The following is a 19,845-nucleotide window of genomic DNA, read 5'->3' as shown; positions in this document are numbered from 1 at the left end:
AAAGTAATCGGATTACAGTAACGCATTACAAGTAACGTGTTACTGCCCATCTCTGTTACTGTCTCTCTCTCTCAAGTAGGATTCGTCATGTCATCACTGAACAATCGTGCATTGGAAATGTGGACCCGTATGAAATACGGCCGTGGAGTAGAAACCCTGAAGACCAACCGCTATTGATGTAGCCTGACATATTCTCGTACCTTGTCTGTGGAGTCAGTGTGTACAAGTCGTCATTCAAACAAAGGTAAGTCAGCTCGAGTACTGCGAGTAAAATGCGTTTGATTTCCATCCGAACATTCACATTAGTGCAGCATAAATTCATTCATGAAGGAAAATTACAGTGAGAACATGTGGAGGCTGTTAGAGGGATAACATAGTGAGTTCAGTGCATTGATGTGACATTGTCCTGAAGGATTTAGTTATTCTTTATGATTAAAGAAATTGCAATGATTTATTCATATTTATTATAAATAATACTAATTATACATCTTGCTTCCATATTTGTATCCCGTGTCACTAAAATACATTTTATTTTAATTTTATACTTTGATTAATGACCTGCAGAATCTCCTTATCATATTAAGTGATTCATAATTGTCACTTTATGCTTTCTCCATCTCTAAAGTGATGACATCCTTGCATTACATACTTTAGGTTCATTTTCTGCAGGCAGGTTTCTGACAGAGAACAGGCAGATTTACACTATAACCTGCAGCGATGGACACATAAAGAAATGAAAAATGACATGTATGTGCTAACTTTCTAAACACTTTGTTACATTTATGATAAAGTAGATAAAACACATTTATGTCGGCCTTGGATCATAGTTCTTGTTTTTGAACTTTGTCTGTGTGTGTTTCAGGTCCTGCACTCTCAAAGACTGAATGAACCAGCATTGCAGCCACAGGTCATTGTGAGCATCACAGGGAAGGTTGAAGCCGCCCACTGCACCTGTATGGCCGGAGTCGCAGAGACCTGCAGCCATGTCGCTGCTCTTCTGTTTAATGTAGAAGCAACAGTGTTGATTGTGGCACAAGGACTGTTACAGATGAACCTGCATACTGGGTTTTGCTGGGTAATATGACCAAGATACAGCCAGAGGTTGGCCATAAGATAGACTTCTCCTCTTCAGCTGCTCAAAAAAGGCTCTTGATCAAAACATAAACAGACCATCCGTATTTTGTGTTTGGAGTGTTATGGACAGTGTTGGGTAAGTTACTTTAAAATAGTAACTTAGTTACATTACTAGTTACTTCTCTCAAAAGTAACTCAGTTACTTCAAGTTACTCGTTACTTTCAAAGTAACTAGTTACTAGGGAAAGTAACTTTGGTTTTGCTCAGAATTCTCTTGTTAATGTGTTGCTTCCATAACTTTGCCAGTCTTCTAGCTTGCTTACTTGCCACAGTGCACTGTGCCACCTACCAATAGAAAGGAAAAGATAATGTGCATATTTCCACGAGAGAAATCCCACGCCTGGACCGTCATTGACTGCTGCCATGATTCTAGCCTACGTCACAGCGTCATGTGCGCCTTTTACATCCAACACAAAAACTGCAGTCGTGGTGCTTTTGATTGTACTCAGAACTCGGAAATTCTGCCTTCTGAATAGGAAGATGTAGGTAACACCAGACTGCAGATGAGCTGCATACAGAGCTGGACTGGGACAAAAAAAAAGTGCTGGGCATTTTAACTAGAGACCGGCCCACCATTATAGGAAAAATCATAAAGTCTTTGAATGACAATAAACACTGTTGTGACAGTGATGTACACTGTTCTGATGGTATATATGCATCAATCTATCAATCGTTTGTTGTAAGATTCAGATAATTATTTTTTAAAAGCGAGACATTTTAAATGAGAATAAGAAAGAAAAGTATTTCTTTGTGCCCCCCTTTCCCTGTTAATGCCCTACCTGCCCCCCTGGCAACACTTTGCTAGATCCGCACCTGCACAGTTACCAGCTGTCAGCTACCTAAAAAAGGATCCTGGGGTTATTTGTCTCTCAGAAACAGTTCATAACTTCCCTTCAACTCATTCATGTCACCTAAAAGGTAAACCTGTTTCTCCATCACAGCTCTGATGATCCAGTAAGGACATCTCCTGGTTTCATCTTCATGTTTCCCTCTCACCACATATCCAAACCGACATCATGACCAGCAGCTTTTTTGCAGCTGTGGCTCCAGCAAACATCAGCTGATACTAGAAATTAATATTATATAAATTCTAACAACAGCTGATCAAGCTTAAACGTGCTGCTGTTGTTTAGCGCGACATCCGCTGGTTTCCTCTTTCGGCGCAAAGTGAGCGATAAACAAACAAGAGAGAAAAGACGATCAGCTGATCATTGATCAGTTTCATGATTGAAGCAGAAACGGGAGAGGGAGGGGGGAGAATGAAAGAAGAAGAGGCAGCTGTGCAGCAAAGACACAGAGTAACTCCAGCTTTGTGTCTTTTTCATTGTAGCTGAATTAAGGGACAAACTGTTCCTTTTCACCTCAATAAGAAACGCGTAATATTTTCTCTAAATACCAGACGGGACGGTTGGCAACTCTAATAACTAATGAACAAAATAAAGTTCAACATCATTAACTTCATAGCACCACCCAGCTGTATAGAAACTCCGTCATGCTAGCTAGTACGCAGTACGGAAAAAGTCAGAATAGCGAAAATAAACTCCACCTAAACTTGGTTCATATCTGACCCAGAGAGACTGCAGGTCATAACTTCTTACCTGAAGTTCAGTTCACACTTGGACCGGCGGCCGCCTCAGGTCTCTTTTCCTTCTGCGTCCCTTTTCCTTCATCCACCCGCTGGCCTCCACCACTTGCTAATGTTACTGAATCTGTGGAAGCTCCGCGATGCCACCACACGAAGTAACGAGTAACGACCCTATCTAAATCCCAGTAACGAGTAACGCGTTCCTGATTTTGGCATAATAACTACCGTGCTCGTTACCACAATAATAACGTAGTTACTGTAACGCGTTACGTAATAACGCGTTAGTCCCAACACTGGTTATGGAGTTTGCAAGTGTTTTGGAGTTTGTACATGCTTTGTCTCTAGGAGCCACCGTACTTAGGGACTAATAAAGCGCTATATAAATACAGGCCATTTTCTAAATAGAGCCGGAAATCCCATCACTACTCAGCAGCACAAATGTGTTCTCTCGGCTCAGCTGTGTCACACGAACGAATCACAGCAGAACAGAAAAAGGGGCGGAGCAAAGTGTGTGTGCAGGAGAGGAGTCGTCTGCAGCCCAAATGTGTTTTCTCAGGGCATCTGAGTCACGTGATCGCACAGTAACGAATCAAAGAAAATCAGGAAGAAGGGGGCGGAGCAAGGTGTGTGTGCAGGACAGGAGTCGAGCAGAGAGAGCTGCTTTTGCATGAAACGGGAGTAAAGTAGTGAACTTAGAGGAGAGAAACAAAGTAAAGTATCGATCATAAACCACTACCAACGTCCTGATCGATATCTGCATCGATCTGCCCACCCTTGTCTCCTGGATCGTAGCTGAGATCAGCGTGAACCACGTGGGTCTCTGCTCCCTGATCTGTTTCCTGTGTTTGGAAAGAGTTGCAGCTTCATCGCGGAGTTTCTCTCGGTTTGTGGGCTCATCTAAAGGTAAGCACCGAGCTAACTTTACTGTGAGTTCAGTTCATGTTGAGTTTAGCTCCTGAATGAGGTCTTCTGCTGCTCTCCTAGGTGTCTGTTCACAGTTTATTGTGAACACGTTGAGAGAAGAGTGAGAGAGTGTTTGGAGAAAAACACCAACTAATCATTAGCTCAGCATGCTGGGAGAAGTTGGAGCAGAAAAGTCTTTTCATTGTCCCTGCAGCTGTTTTTCTGCCTGCACCAAACCTCTACAGCCTCGTTTCTATTTGTATGGACTCAAATGTCGTCATAAATATTTTGTATTTGGGTTTGTTTTGTTTTTTTTGTTTTTTTGTGTCCCGTTTGGATCTTTAGCCATCAGAATTGTTGTCTGAAGGCCAAGAAAGATGCCAAGCGGATTTATTTTACCAAGTGGATCATCATGGCCTTGCCATATTGGTCCATTTGATTGACCTTTATTATAATTATGAATTTATTTTATTTTCAGTTGCCACAAACGGGACAGACACGACTGGGGGACAGGACAGGGAGAGAGAATGAAAGAAAGAGAGGGAGAGAAAGAAAACCAAAGGGGAGAAGAGACGGTGAGAAGGGGGAGAAGAAAGAAAGAAAAATAAACAAAAAAAACAAAACACCTGGGTCACCTGTAACACCTGGGTCACCTGTATGGAGAAAAAAAATAGAAGAGAAAGCAAACAACAAAGAGCAACATAATAAAAAAAACAGCACCATCACAATAAACTAGCTAGCAGTAGATATCAGTAGATACTAAATAATAAACGATATTGTGCAGCACGCAAGATAGACAGTGCACAGTGTGCTTTGAGGCAGCAGCCAAGAAAGCTGTAGTCCGCGTCTGTGAATACCCGTGTGTACACCTGTGTGCACACCTGTGTGGATCAGCATGCTTGCATTCCAAAGGTTTCTCCATGTAACGATCTGCTAGGGAGTGTGGGGAGCCACAGCCCCGTCCTCCAGGGTATGAAGCAGGCATGGAGGAGATCAAAACTCCAGACATCCAGAGGCCCCCAGAACACAAGAGACCAAGGAAGACCAACAGAGGGGCAGCCGCGCCACTGTCCCTGTAAGAGCTGAGGAGAGTCCCAGATGAGGGCTCACTCAGCAGCCGCGGAGCGAAAGCCAGGGGGAGTTGCAGTGACGCGCCCGTGAGCTCCGCCGGCAGCCAGCTGTGCCTGAGTGACTGAGCCCCAGGCCGAGAGGCCGGGGGCACCCCACCTCCGAAGTGGCCCGAGCGAGCCCCAGGCTCCAGGCCCCGATAAGCGGCCGCCAAGGAGTGAGCCGGTGTGTACCCGGACGCCCACCCCCAGACACAAAGAACCACCAACGCACCGACACCTGAGGGAGTCCGCCACTGGCAGGGGAAGTGGTGGGTGGAGATAGGCCTCCAAACCTTGGAGGGCCTGAGATGTCCCCAGAGAGGTGGCGTCTGATACCCAACCTGACATATAGACACAGACATACAGGCACACACAGACACAAACATCCATCTCCACCCTCATGCTCTCCTATGCACTTACTCCACACTCAACCAACATGGAGACAGACATAAAGAGACGATCTACACACGATCACACTCCCCAAGCGTACTCTACGAACCGGGTCTAGGTACCCTTGCCCCTGGAGGGGGGAACTGCACCCAGACCCAGGTGGTGTTATCCTTTTCCCTGCGGTGGGGGGAGGCAGACCGCCCCGACTCCGCAGCAGCAGGGAGGCCCCAAACTCCAGACCGCAGCTGGACGGCCAACTCCTCCTAGCCCCCCCGCTCCAGCAGGCTACAGAGAACGGGGGTGAGAGAAGACTCCAAACCTCCCTCCACCCGCTCATTGTAGTGTTGATGCATGTGTGTTCTAAGGTGCAATTAAAACCCAGGAGGGCATGGAGCTACCTGCCAGAGAGCAGCAGGTAAGTGCATAGTCCCTCCTGTTAGCCCTCAATGTCTACGTGTATTCAAAATTGAGAGGTGGGCAACGACGCCAGGGGTGAAGTGTACACCCTGATGGTAATTTGGACTCTGTGTATCGTGCCCACCCCCAAGATCCTATATGTATGTGTAATGAGAGTGTGAGTAATGTGAATGTCTAAGTTGTGGGATAAAATTGAGGCAGAGGCAGCCAGAAGGGGACAGAGGGGGGGGTAGCCTCCTCTGCACCCTGGTGACATACCCCTACTCCAAGGCCCTGCATGTGTGGGTGGTTGTGGTGGAGCGGGAAGAGGGAGGCAGCTGGAGATGGGGAGGGAAGGAAGGGAGGGGCAGGTGACCCCTCCCTGGGGCCAGCTCCCCCGCTGACCCCAGTAGGCACTCCCATACTCCGCGACCCGCCAGGAAAAGGGGGCCCAGGCCCATCCAGACCGGGGCCCAGCGCAGCAGCGCCCCCCGGCCCCACAGAGCCCGGGACAGTCCACCCAACCCCACCACAGAGAAAACTGCACCCACCCCACCATCCATTCATCTTCCAGACTACATGAGACAATAGACGCCCAGGCTGAGATCTTCCTCCACCTCTCCTGTATCTCCCCCTCCTGCAGAGAGTTCCTGAGGAGAGGAAAGCTCCTGCAAGATGTGACAATCTCCCCCACCAGTTGAAGAGCCCCCCAGGCGGCTCGACGCACCGGCGGCACCCTGCGCCAGGGATGGGCCCCCATTCACCCACCCGCCCACAACCCCTGCAACACACAAACCAGGACCCAAGGCCCCGAGGCCCGGCCAGGGCCCCAGCCCAGAGACGGAGCGCCCCCAGAACCTCACGCCCATCCCGGACCCACCCAGGGGCAGACAGGCTACCAGGTCAGTAACCCACGTCCGTCAGCACAGACCCTCCCCTAGCCCCGCTGCACGCAGCCGCGAGGAAACAGTCACCCAAGAGCCAAAAGAGCCCCCACCCGGACATGACCGCTACCCCGGGTTGAGCCCCCCAAGGAAGATGCCTCCGGGGAACCCCCCGACGCCCTAAGCCTGTCCCTACCCCCACACCAGTCACAACAGTGAAGGCGGGACCAAACTATGACCCCCCACCCCCACTAGGTGATGGAGCTGATCAAAGGAGCCCAGAGCAATTGATCTGATGTGGTGGTAGAGGCTGTATCAAGACTAATGTAATCTAATAGATAATTTCTATATTGGTTAGAATTAAGATTGTTTTTATTTTTCCAGTTCATGAGGACTGTTTTCTTGGCTATGCATAGGGCAGTGAAAACCATATGGGCGATATTCTTTTCTGAAGTGACATTATCTAAGCTGCCCAACAAACACACTAAGGGGGAAGTTGGAATGTTACATTTCAGACACTTTGATAAGTCTTCACATATCTCGCGCCAAAACTTCTGCACTGGTGTAATTGTCTGGTGTATTGCCTTGATAGTGTGAGCAGTTGTTGGAAGATGTAAAGCCCATCTTGAACATCCGATGACCTGTATAGTGCACTCTATGTAGTATTTTGTATTGTATTAATTGCAGACTGGGATTTTTAATCAATTTAAAGGTTTTTAAGCATACCTGAGACCAGAAGTTTTGGTCTAAGCTGACTGATAAATCTGCTTCCCACTTTGCAATAGGAAGGGATATTGATTCATCTAATTTAGAAAGTGTTCTGTATATTTTAGATAATAATTTGGGGCGAGATCATCATTTTTATCGCGGCGACCCTTCCCATGAGTGATATGGGTAAAGATTTCCATCTAGTCAGATCGCCTTCTACTTTCTTTAGAAGTGGGATGTGGTTTAATTTAGTTAAGTCTGAAAGCTTAGGAGAAACATTAATACCTAAATATTTAATATTTCCGGATTGCAGTGGGGCAGAGGAAGAATTATGGAAGGAGCAGTTAATGGGGAGAACTGTAGATTTTGGCCAGTTAATTGAATAATCTGAAACTCTTGAAAACCAGTTTATTAGAGTAATTACCTCAGAGAGGTTGGTTTGTGTGTTTTGCAGAAAACACATCATCCGCATAGAGACAGGTTTTATGTTCTATGCTCTTACATTTTATGCCCTTAATTGTTGTAGCCTGTCTAAATGCTGCTGCTAGAGGTTCGATAAAAATTGCAAAAAGTGAAGGGGAGAGTGGGCATCCCTGTCTGGTGCCCCTCAGGAGACAGAAGCTGGAGGATGTCTGGTCATTTGTTCTGATACGAGCTGTTGGGGAATTGTATAATATTCTTATCCAGTTTATGAAAGAGTTTCCAAAACCAAATTTGTGTAAAGTTGCGAATAAAAATTTCCAGTTAACTCTATCAAATGCTTTTTCTGCATCTAGAGATAATATTATGGTTTCGATGTTTTTATCGTATGAGTAGTCTATTAAATTAAGTAATCTACGAGTGTTTGTTGAGGAGTGCCGACTTTTTATGAAACCAGTTTGGTCAGGATGAATTAAGAGGGGGGTTATTTTCTCTAATCTCTTTGAGAGAGCTTTGCAGATTATTTTAAGGTCTACATTTAACTCATTCACTGCCATTGACGTCTACAGCCGTCAATTGCAGTGCATGAGTCAATGGGTTTAACCCATTCACTGCCAATGGCTGGCAGTGAATGAGTTAAAAGAGAAATTGGACGATAACTTGAGGGAAATAAAGGGTCTTTGCCTGGTTTTAGCAGGAGACTAATGTTGGCAGAATTCATATTTGGTGGTAGTCTGCCATTTTCCTCGATTTCCTGCAACATGCCGTGGAATACTGGTGCCAGAATAGTCCAGAATTCTTTGTAGAATTCTGCAGGGAAGCCGTCTGGACCTGGAGCCTTATTATTGGGCATACTTATCAGGGCTTCCTGGAGTTCACTTGGCGTCAGTGGCGAATCTAGTTCCATTGCTTGACTGTCTAGTAATTTTGGAAGAGTTACGTTGTCAAGGAACAGATCAATTTCATTTTTAGATGGGTTTATTTGTGGTGAGTATAAAGTTTCATAGAAGTCCCTAAAAATGTTGTTTATTCTTCCAGGGTCATATATTGTATTCCCCGATAAATCTTTAGCAGCACATATAGTTGTTTTTTCTTTCTTTATTTTTAACTGGTTAGCTAGAAATCGACCTGATTTGTTACTGTGTTCAAAATTCTGCAAGCGAAGTCTTTGTATAAGGAATTGTGTTTTTTTATTAATAGCTTCATTTAATTCTAGTTTTGTCTTGTGTATTTTGTTCAATGTTTCCTGATCTTGGTTGCACGCGTAGGCTTCTTCTAGTGATTTGATGTTTTTTTCTAATTCCTGAATATTTTTGTTTTCTTCTTTCTTTTTGTGTGATGAGAAAGAAATTATTTTACCTCTCATTACAGCTTTCCCTGCTTCCCATAGAACAGCAGCAGATATTCCGGGAGTGTCATTAAAGTCTAAATATGAAGTCCATTCCTTTTTAAAATATTTAATGAAGTCTTCATCTTTAAGCAATGATGTATTAAATCTCCAGTTTTTTCTTGGCGTAGTGTTATTCTTGTACATTAGTGTTAATGATACAGGAGCATGATCGCTGACAGCTATAGGATGAATCTCAGTGTCTGAAATGTCACTCAGCAGTGAGCTGCTGACCAGAAAATAATCCAGACTAGAGTAAGAGTGATGAACATGCGAGAAAAAAGTATATTCCTTACTGTTGGGGTGAAGGGAGCGCCATGCATCACGAAGGCCAAAGTCGCTCATATACTGTTTGATTATATTTGTGGACTGCCAATTGCGCTGACTTCCTGTTGTGTTGAGCCTATCCATTTCTTCATTTAGTCCAAGGTTGAGGTCACCGCCAAGAATGAGTGTGCATTCGAGGTGTTCAGAGAGTGCACTAAAAAATCCGTGGAAGAATGAGGGTTCATCAACATTTGGACCATATATACTTACAATACATAGTTTTTTGTTCAATATTGATAGTTTAATAATTAGAAATCTACCCTCTGGATCTATAACTGTATCGAGTACTGTAAAATTAACATTTTTATATATTAAAATTGCTACTCCCCGTTGTCTAGAATTATAACAGGCTGCAAACACGTTAGGAAACTCAGGTGTTTTAAGTTCGTTTAAACCTGTGACAGGTCTGTGAGTTTCTTGTAATAAAACAACATCTGCCTGTAGTTTTTTAAGCTGGTTAAATATCTTTAACCTCTTTCCTCTGGTGCCAGCTCCATTTACATTCCATGTGACAAACCTCAGCATGCCCATAATTGTGTGTGTATTTCTAATGATGTACACTGGGTGTTTCGTTTAAACGGGTGGAGAGAATGTGGAAACATCCCTTGTTTGTAAATAGAAAGAGCGAGAGGAAGAAAAAAAGGTGTGGTGAGAGGCTCCATAAGTCTGACTATGTGTGTGAATATTCACTAATATGAACAAGCGTGGCTTGCTTATGTGTCCTGCAAGTCTGTGCGTGCTGTGAGGTTGTTGTGAATATGCTGCCGTTGAGCGGATGTGTTTGCGTGATCGTGGTGTGAAAATATGGAGAAATAGAGGGTGTTGTTTGTAGGTTAGTGGGGAAGTAGGTGATCACAGCAGTGAAAGACAAGAGAAAGAAAGAAACCACATGAACTGTGAGCAACAACAACAAAAAAGAAACGAAACGGAAACATTCCAATTAAAGCAATGACGGAGGGTGACGGTGTTATATCTGCTATGACATCATACTGATATTACTAGGTTAAACCCATGTTAAAAGAGAAAGTGTGAATGAATAAGAAACGAGTGTAGCGGGTTCTTATCTGGAGTGCAGTCAATATAACCACGGTGTGGTGCCGGGGTCGCGGTAGAGCTGTCCGTCCACGTAGAGCCAGTCCACGGCGATGACAGCACGGGAGCCTTTCTGGATGAAGCTACGTCGAACTGGGAACAGGACCTTGCGTCGTTCCAGGATCTCTTTGGGGAACTGGTCGTTCACGCTGAAGTCCGTTCCTTTCAGCTCTCTGCCGCGACTCTTCACCTGTTCCTTCTGTTTGAATTGACTGAATTTGGCCACAATAGGCCGTGGTCTCCCGGTCCGCGACCTCACGCCCCCCCAAGCGATGTACTCTATCGAAGTCGATGTTCTTTACGGTGTCCTCCGGCAGCTTCAGGTGGATTTTAATGAAGCTTTTCACCGTTGCCTCCGCGTCCTCTCCGGCAGATTCTGGAATACCAGAAAACACAAGATTATCTCTCATGCTACGGGCTTGTAGATCGATAACGGACTCTTTTATTTTTTTATTTTCAATGTTTAGCTGGGTCACGTTATCGGTGAGAGATTTGACCGACTCCTGTAGCGTGGTATTTTCAGCGGCAAGCGATTCCACCTGCTGCTGGCTGAATTCCAGGGATTCTCTCAGAGATTTAAATTCCCGGTGTAAAATCTCCACCAGGGACAGCTTCGCATCGAAACTGGACAATCGCTTGTCGATTGACTCCAGGATGTCTGCGTTGTCTTTGCCGGCAGGCGATGTTGTACCGGGGGAGTCTGCCGGGCGACATCTCTTCGATGACGGCGTCTCAATTTTGGTCGGGGAGGATGCACTCTGGGCCTTCTGCATTACTAAATCTTGAAAACAGCGGTCGATGTAATCTTGGAGAGCGTCTAAACTCTCCCCGTTGTCCTCCAGGGTGTTAGAGATGATAAAACAGATGTTGTTAGTTATATGACAATTGATTAGTATATTTGGTAATACTGAAGCTTGGAAAACCTTTGTTAAACTCTATGCTGCCATTTGCTTTTTTTCCGCCAATTCTCCGGCGTCTGACGTCACCTACAACATGGGTCGCTTACCTTACTCGTCACTTACCCTGCTCCGTCCTCCTTACCCTCTGCTCCGTCCTCCTTACCCCCCTATATTTTGTATTTGTAAATCAAATGCGTATTTGTGTATTGAGTTTTGCAACTTTGCAAATAAGCATTAAGACTATATGTATTTAAATCCTAACAGTATCTGTAACCAGATATTAACAGAAAAATTTGTAACACTTGGAAATATTTTTTATACACATAGACAAATTCTCATCTGTAGATGCACAAAAGTAAAATGTTCACATATTTTGGTTTACAAAGTTACAAATACGCATTTGATTAACAAGTACAAAATATTTATGACTGTTGGGTCTGTGTTCCCACAGGCCCCGCTAGTTTAGAGACTTATTCCTCATGAAGAGCGAAATCAAGACAGAACATCTTCAACCGGTCTTTAACTCGCTAACGAGGAAAGGCTTTGGTCAGAAGCAGGCAGTGGAGCTCACGCTCCACCTGTCTCTAGCCCAAATCCTTCAAAGAGCAGCTGTCCTCGTAGCCTTTTTATTGACAAACTGTTACAGTTCACACAATAAGACACATCACAAGCACCTCCCACCGTAAACACCCCCCCCCCCCCCCCCCCCCCCCCCGGTTACAAACACAAGGTGCTGTGTGTGTGTGTGTGTGTGTGTGTGTGTGTCCATGTCCATGCTGTCCAGTCTCTTTTGCAGCTGCTAGAACACACCTGTTCAACATCTATTCAGTCAATCATGTTTATTTCGCATCCACAGACACATTGTACCTGTGTCCTTTATCAGGCTGTAGAGCGATAAGCTTTGATCTTTTTTTTATAGACTTTCCTGGATGATTTAAAGTCATTTTCAGTCAACACTCAACCTGCAGTGAGTAAATTTTAGGTAAAAAATTCCCTGAGTGTCAAATATTTATTGATGGAGAGAATTTGTTAATTTTTGGCGGGGAATATGCTTAAAATGCTTTCTCATTTAAAAACATTTTCATAAAATATTTTGTTCTGGACGTAGTTTTTTTAGTGGGACAAACATTTCATCACTCATCCAAGCGACTTCTTCAGCTGACTGCAGGTTTCCGACCTTATAAACAGAACATTTGCACAATAACTGAAACTAGCCCACTGGATGAACAATGGGCTGAGGTAAGTTCCTGGATCATTAATATGCAAATTCTCATGACCATTGGTCAAAGACCACTGATCAATGGCCATGAGTACCATTGTTTCAGAGGGTGTCCGTCTCCCAAATCCACACTAGAAGCCAGTTCCACAGCAGAGGGGCCTGAAAGCTGAAGGCTCAGCTTTCTGTTGTGCTTCTAAATACTGTAGGAACTGCAAGTAAGCCTGCAGTGTGAGAGCAAAGTGCTCTAATGGGATAGTGTGATGCTATGAGATCTTTAAGCTATGATGGGGCCTGATCAGTCAAGACTCCGTCCTCTGTTCTTGTTTCACTGTGATGTTACAAAGATCTGTTTTGTGTCCCAGCCGATCAGCAGGAGGAGAAGAGTCTGACGGAGCACCAGACGAACATTTTCAACCATTCGGACTCAGCTCAGCCGCTACAGTGGACAAAAATGTCATCAACACAAAAGGTGAAGAACCTATCACTTTTATTGAAACTGTGCACTTCATCAGCTGATGCTTGTTTGTCAAGATTGAAAAGGATTCAAGAAGAAGTTTGTCATTTCGTATGGTATTACCCAGGCTGAAATGAAAGTGTTTCTCACCAGCATCTACAGTGCAATAATCAATACAACTAAAAAGAAAAATGGTTTGACAAACAGTAAAAAGGCAGTAATAAATCACAACAATAAAAAGGGGTAAATAACATAAAATCTTAATTCATAAACAAACTCCAGTCCAAATAGTCACACTCATACAGGTAGCATCAGCCCTTTCACAGAAGGGGCTAATTAAATTAAGTAGTGTGTGTATCTGGGGAGTATATTGTATGCTGTGTGTGTGTGTGGATAGGAGGCATCAGAGTATAGCTGTGCTAATAGCTGAATGTATGGTTATTGGGTGCAGTCCTGCTTTTCTGAGTCTCCCAAGGGAGTGCAGACACTTTTGTGCTTTTTTTGATAACTGCTGTTGTATTAATGAAGAAGGACGGTTCATCAGCAAGGTGCACACCCAGGAACTTAACACTGCTGACCCTCTCCACAGCAGCACCCTCTATGGTGAAGTCTGTGTGGTGATCTCTGCCAGACTTCCTGAAATCGATCACCATCTCTTTTGTTTTGTCCACATTGTTGGTGAGATTACGGGATCTACACCACACTTCAAGCTGCTCCACATCTATTCTATAAGTGGTCGTTGTCAGTGATGAGACCAACCACAGTTGTTGTCTGCAAATTTCAACAATATGATTAGCACTGAGTCTGGCTTACAGTAATGTGTGAGCAGACTGAACAGCAACGGGCTCAGGACACCCCCCAGAGGAAAGTCTGTGCTCAACAAGATGGTCTTTGATGTGTGGCTGCCCACCTTGACTGTCTGTTGCCGCTTTTCAAGAAGCTGAAAACCCATTTGCAGGTTGCAGGGTCCACGCCTGATAGCATCAGCTTTTCCAACTGCTGCAGAATGATCGTGTTAAAAGCTGAGCTGAAGTCGATGAAATGGACTCTGGCAGAGGGGTGTTCTTCCTCTCCAGGTGTGACAGCATAACATGGAGTGTGGTAGAGAGAGGTCATCTTCTGTAGATCGGTTGGTCCTGTATGCAAACTGAAGGGGATCCAGGTCTATTTGGAGACTGTTCATGATGTGCTTCAAGACCAGCCGCTCGAGGCATTTACTCACAATTGGTGTCCCTTGTCATTGGGGGAGGGGGCTTGTAGTACGTAATGTGTTGGAAGCCCTGCCACAGCATCGTTCCTCACACTGTGTTGAGAAGCGCTCCACAGTCTGATATTGTTGTCAAGGGAGCAGACATTGGCCGGCAACTGTGTCCGTACGTCTGGCTTGTATTGGTTAGCAGCTAGCCTCGCATTAGCTCCTCTATGCTTACCCTGCTTCTGTATCCTATCACACCGCTTTCTGTGTTTCCTCCTGGGTGTTGCTCAGAAAGAAAAGAAAGAAAAAGAAAAGAAAAACAAACAAAACACCTGGATCACCTGTATGGAGAAAAATAAATTGTGCAGCACGCAAGATAGACAGCGCACAATGTGCTTTGAGGCAGCAGGAAAGAAAGGTGTAGTCCGTGTCTGTGAACACCGGTGTGTACACCTGTGTGCATAGCTGTGTGGATCAGCATGCTTGTATTCCAAAGGTTTCTCCATGTAACGATCTGCTAGGAAGTGTGGGGAGCCATAGCGCCGTCCCCCAGGGTATGAAGCAGGTATGGAGGAGGTCCAGGCCCCAGATATCCAGAGGCCCCAGAGTACAAGGACCCAAGGAGGCCCACCAAAAGGGGGGGAACCGTGCCACCCTCCTGGGAAGAGCTGAGTAGAGCCCCAAACGAGAGGTCACCCAGCAGCTACGGAGCAGAGGCCAGAGGGGGTTGCAGTGGCGTGCCCGCGGGCTCTGTCGGCAGCCAGCTGCGGCAGAGAGGACCGAGCTTCAGGCCCAGAGGGCAGAGGCCTGAGGGCATCCCATCCCCCGGAAGGGGCCCAGCCGGGCCACAGGCGCCAGGCCCCGCCAATCGGCCAACAGCAGTGAGCCGGTACATACATGAGCGCCCAGCCCCAGACGACAAGGACCACCAACACACCAACGTCTGAGGGCATCAGCCACCGGCAGGGAGTGTGGTGAGGGGAGATAGGCCTCCGTACTTAGGAGGGCCTGAGATGTACCCAGAGAGGTTGAGTCTAAGACCCAACCTGACATATAGACACAGACGAACAGGCGCACGCGGATACAAACGTGCATTCCCACCCCATGTGCACAACCAAATACTCGGCACTCACCCAACGTGTAGACAGACACAAATAGACACTGCACAGACAGTCGCACTCCCCAAACATACTCTATATCCCAGGTCCAGGTACCCCCGCCCCCAGAGGGGCAAGCCGCACCTAAACCCAGGAGATGTAACCCTTCTCTCTGGGGTGGAGGCAAGCGTACCACCTCCTTATCTGCAGTAGTAGGGAGGCCCCGCATCCCAGACCCCAATCTGACGGCCAGCACCTCCTCCCAGCGCCCCAGCCCTGACGTCTAACAGAACCGGGGTGAGTGAAGACCCAACACCTCCCTAAGCCCACTCATATGTAGTGTTGCTGTGTGCTGTTCTAAAGTGCATTTAAAACACAGGAGAGCATGGTACTTGCTTCCTCTCAGAGAGCAGCACGGCTCTTCCCGAAAACCCTTAGTGTCTATATGCATTTAAAATTGAGGGTAGGGCAACAGCACCAGAGGTGGGTTGGAATACACAGACCATCCTTTGGATGCTATAAAACGTGCCCACCCCCAAGGCCCTATATGTATGTGTTATGTGAGAGTGTGAGTAATGTGGATGTCTAGGTTGCAGAATAAAATTGAGGCACAGGCGGCCAGAAGGGGACAGAGGGGGAGTGCCTCCCCTGCACCTTGGTGACATACCTGCACTCCAAGCCCTGTGCGTGTGGGTGTGGTAGAGCGGGAATAGGGAGGCAGCTTAGGATGGGGAGGGAAGAAAGGGAGGGGCAAGCGGCCCCTCCCTGGGGCCAGCTCCCCCGCTGACCCCAGTAGGCACCCCCACACTCTGGAACCCACCAGGGCAAGGGGGCCCAGGCCCATCCGGACCGGGGCCCGCAGCAGCAGCACCGCCCAGCCCCACAGAGTCCGGAGCAGCCCACCCGACTCCATCCCAGAGAAAACTGCACCCACCCCATCAGTCATCTCCCAAACTACACAAGACAATAGACACCCAGGTTGAGTTCATTCTCCACCTCTCTTATATCGCTCCCCCCACGTGCAGAGTGAGCTCCTGTAGAGAGGAGACCACCTGCAAAGATATAACAGCCTCCCCACCAGTTAGAGAGCCCCCTAGTTGGGCCGATGCACCAGAGGTCCCCTACACTGGGGCTGAGCCCCCCTGCACCCACCCGCCCACAGCTCTGGCGACACAACAGCCAGGACCCAAGCCCCCAAGGCCCAGCAAGCACCCCAGACCGGGGGACGGAGCACCCCCAAGCCTCCACGCCCGTCCCGGACCCAGGCTACCAGACCAGTAACCAACGTCCGCCAGCACAGACCCTCCCCCATCTCTGCTGTACGCAGCCACAAGGGAAACACCATCTAAGAGCCCCCAGAGCCCCTAACCAGGTCATGGCCACATCCCCCGGGTTAGGCCCTCAAGGGAAAACGTCCCTAGGGACTCCCCAGACGCCCCAAGGCCATCCCTACCCCCGTATCCACCACAATAGCGAAGGCAGGACCAAACCATGACCCCCCCACCCCCACTAGGTGATGAAGCCGATCAAAGGAGCCCAAAGGGATTGATCAAATGTGAGGCTGTTTCAAGACGACTGTGATCTATTAGATGGTTTTTATATTGGTTAGAATTAAGATTATTTTTATTTTTCCAGTTAATGAGGACCATTTTCTTGGCTATGCATAGGGCCGTAAAAACAACGTGGGCTGTGTTTATTTCTGCAGTGACCTCATCCAAGTTGCCCAGCAAGCATACTAATGGAGAGGCTGGAATGTTACATTTCAGACACTTTGATAAGTCTTCACATAACTCACGCCAAAACTTCTGAACTAGTGGACAGAACCAAAGAGCGTGGATGTAATTGTCCGGTGTATTTGCTGTGCAGTGTGAGCAGTTGTTGGAAGGCTTATAGCCCATCTTGAACATCCTATGACCAGTATAGCGCACTCTGTGTAATATTTTGTGTTGTATTAATTGGAAACTGGGATTTCTGATCCATTGAAAGGTTTTTAAGCATATCTGAGACCAAAGGTTTGGGTCTAAGCTGATCGATAAATCTGCTTCCCATTTTGCAGTAGGAAGGGATATTGATTCATCTACTTTAGAAAGTGTTTGTAAGTAAAGTTTTGTAATATGTCCGGATTGTTCCAGATAGGTGTACGTTTGCATGGGATTAATGAAGACTCTGTCATTTTTAGAAACTCCCACCATGCTGTCAGAGAAGAGCTGATGCTGACGCTTTTAAAGCATTCATGTCGTTTGATGTTTGAGCTGATAAATGGTAGGTCTGAAATTTCTAGGTTATTACATAGGGCCTGTTCTACATCTATCCAAGGTTCATCTAAGAGGGTGTGTTTAAACCATCTAGAGGTGAACTGAAGCCTGTTGGCTAAAAAATAGTGATTAAAGTTAGGCAGATCTAATCCTCCTTTATCCTTGGTCTTTTGCAGTGTTTTTAAGCTGATACGTGGGGGTTTATCTTTCCAAAGGAATTTAGAAATATACGAGTCTAGAGATCTGAACCAATCTTGTAATGGCTTATTTGGGATCATTGAAAATAAATAGTTTATTTTTGGCAAGACCATCATTGTTATAGCGGCGACCCTTCCCATGAGTGATATGGGTAAAGATTTCCATCTAGCCAGATCAACTTCTACTGTCTTTAACCCTTTAAAGCCGGTCGGAGTGAACACGCTCCATTTTGCGTAACTATTTATAAATCCCGGTAGCTCTGCAACCAAGTAAGCTAGCGCAATAATTTTTTTTGCATATGAAACCGGAGGAATTGTACTTACATCTTATGCCATCAGCTTGTCCTAGGTCACAGTTTCCTTCCACATATAGCTTTGCAAAAACTGCATAAAAAGCGCTTGCAGCACCAAAAACAAAATATTTCAGAAACACGCTTTGCCGATCCGATCAGCTGTTCATAACACTTCCTACATCCATCAGCGTGAACTATCCCATGTCCGCCATGACCTGCCCGAAACCGGAAGTGACGTCATTTTGCGGAAATGTAGTTTTTTGCCATCAGGGCCTCATGAGCCTATACTGGTGTTTTTAAAAGTTATATTTGACTTTATGACTTTCTGTGTCATTTCTGGGATGCTTAGGACTCATATTGCACTGCTGGAAATAGTTTATTTTGATGCATATGCTGTTTTCTTTGCAAATTTGCATTATAATATTTATTTTCGTTTTTCCTACAGTATATGAAAATTGGTGTATTTCAAAAATAAAACTAAGAAGACACTCAAAATTAATTTCCTGTGGTGGGAAACTAGTTTGTGCAACTTTTTTGCATTTACAGTTTTGAGGGATATGCCTCTTAAATTTCTCTAACTAGAAATATATGTTAAAAAAACGATTTTCAATTTTTTTTGTAGTTTATTGTACTTTTTTGCAATTTATGTAATTACTATGCACTTAATGCATACATATTATTAAAATTTGGGCTATAATGGTTGTATTGATGTATAGCAACTTGAAATACTCCCAAAAATGGCACTACAGCATGTAAAACTATAATATAAGCTCTGGCGGACTTGGTTCTATGGTAGGTCTTCAAGGGTTAAAAGTGGGATGTGGTTTAATTTAGTTAATTCTGAAAGTTTAGGAGAGACATTAATACCTAAATATTTTATATTTCCAGATTGCAGTGGGGAAGGAGAAGAATTATGGAAGGAGCAATTAATCGGAAGGACTGTTGATTTTGACCAGTTAATTGAATAATCGGTTCAAGGTTCTTTATTTGTCACATGCATAGTTATACAAGTATAACACACAGTGAAATGTAGCCTGACACGCTCCTCGACATGTGCAAAAAAATTGGGGGGGGGGTGTAGAGGAAAAACATTATATATATATATGTAGTATATACATTGGGTGAATGTGCAGCAGTAGCAGCAAGCAGGTGAATTCTGTACATTAATATGAATAGACATCTGACTATTTTACAGGATAGACAATATAAACATATTTAAAATTAAAGGAATTGAAATGTACATTGTGCCTTGGTTTAGAGTGTCTGGAAGAGAGTCCTGTCTCAGTCAATTATAGATGATGTGAGAGGGCGGGTGTGTGTGTTTAGGGCACGGATGGCTTGGGGATAGAAGCTCCTCTTGAGTCTCTCTGTCCTTGCCCGGAAGATGCGGAACCTTCTATCAGATTGCAGAAGTTGGAACAGTTTGTTGCCAGGATGGGACGGCTTCCTTCAGTATCTGCGCTGCTCTAGTCCGGCATCTCCTGGTGTAGGTGTCCTGAAGCGGGGGGAGAGCAATCCTGCAGCAGCGTTCTGCTGTACGGATCACTCTCTGGAGAGCTTTTTGGTCCTTCACACAGCTGTTCCCAAACTACGATGTCATGTTCTGTGTGAGGATGCTCTCCACAGCGCCTGTATAGAAAATCCTGAGGATCTTTGGAGAGACCCTGAACTTCCTCAGTTGTCGTAGGTGATACAGGCGCTGCCTAGCCTTTTTGGTCTGGACCTGAATGTGGGCAGCCCATGTCAGGTCTGAGGAGATGTGGACACCAAGATACTTGAAGGACTGCACCCTCTCCACTGGAGCTCCATTGATGATAATGGGCTTGTAGTCTCTGTGCTGACCCCTTCTGAAGTCCACCACCAGCTCCTTCGTCTTGCTGACGTTCAGCTGGAGGTGGTTG

General features: G+C 45.7%; 1 protein-coding gene across 1 annotated transcript in view; it reads left to right on the top strand.

The window, feature by feature from the left end:
- Positions 1–3,464: 3,464 nt before the first annotated feature.
- The window catches only part of LOC308385585 (uncharacterized protein), a 28,999-nt gene continuing 12,618 nt past the window's right edge, over positions 3,465–19,845 (top strand). The window contains exons 1-2 of the mRNA XM_080864606.1: positions 3,465–3,622; positions 12,816–12,922. Of these exons, the coding sequence (XP_080720732.1) occupies positions 12,905–12,922 (18 nt within the window). The 5' untranslated portion in view covers positions 3,465–3,622; positions 12,816–12,904. The remainder of the gene's footprint in view (positions 3,623–12,815; positions 12,923–19,845) is intronic.

The sequence above is a fragment of the Rhamphochromis sp. 'chilingali' genome, assembly GCF_963969265.1.
Source record: "Rhamphochromis sp. 'chilingali' genome assembly, chromosome: 18".
NCBI classification, from domain to species: Eukaryota; Metazoa; Chordata; class Actinopteri; order Cichliformes; family Cichlidae; genus Rhamphochromis; species Rhamphochromis sp. 'chilingali'.
Note: the sequence above shows the minus strand (reverse complement) of the source record. Positions and strands in the feature narration are given on the sequence as shown.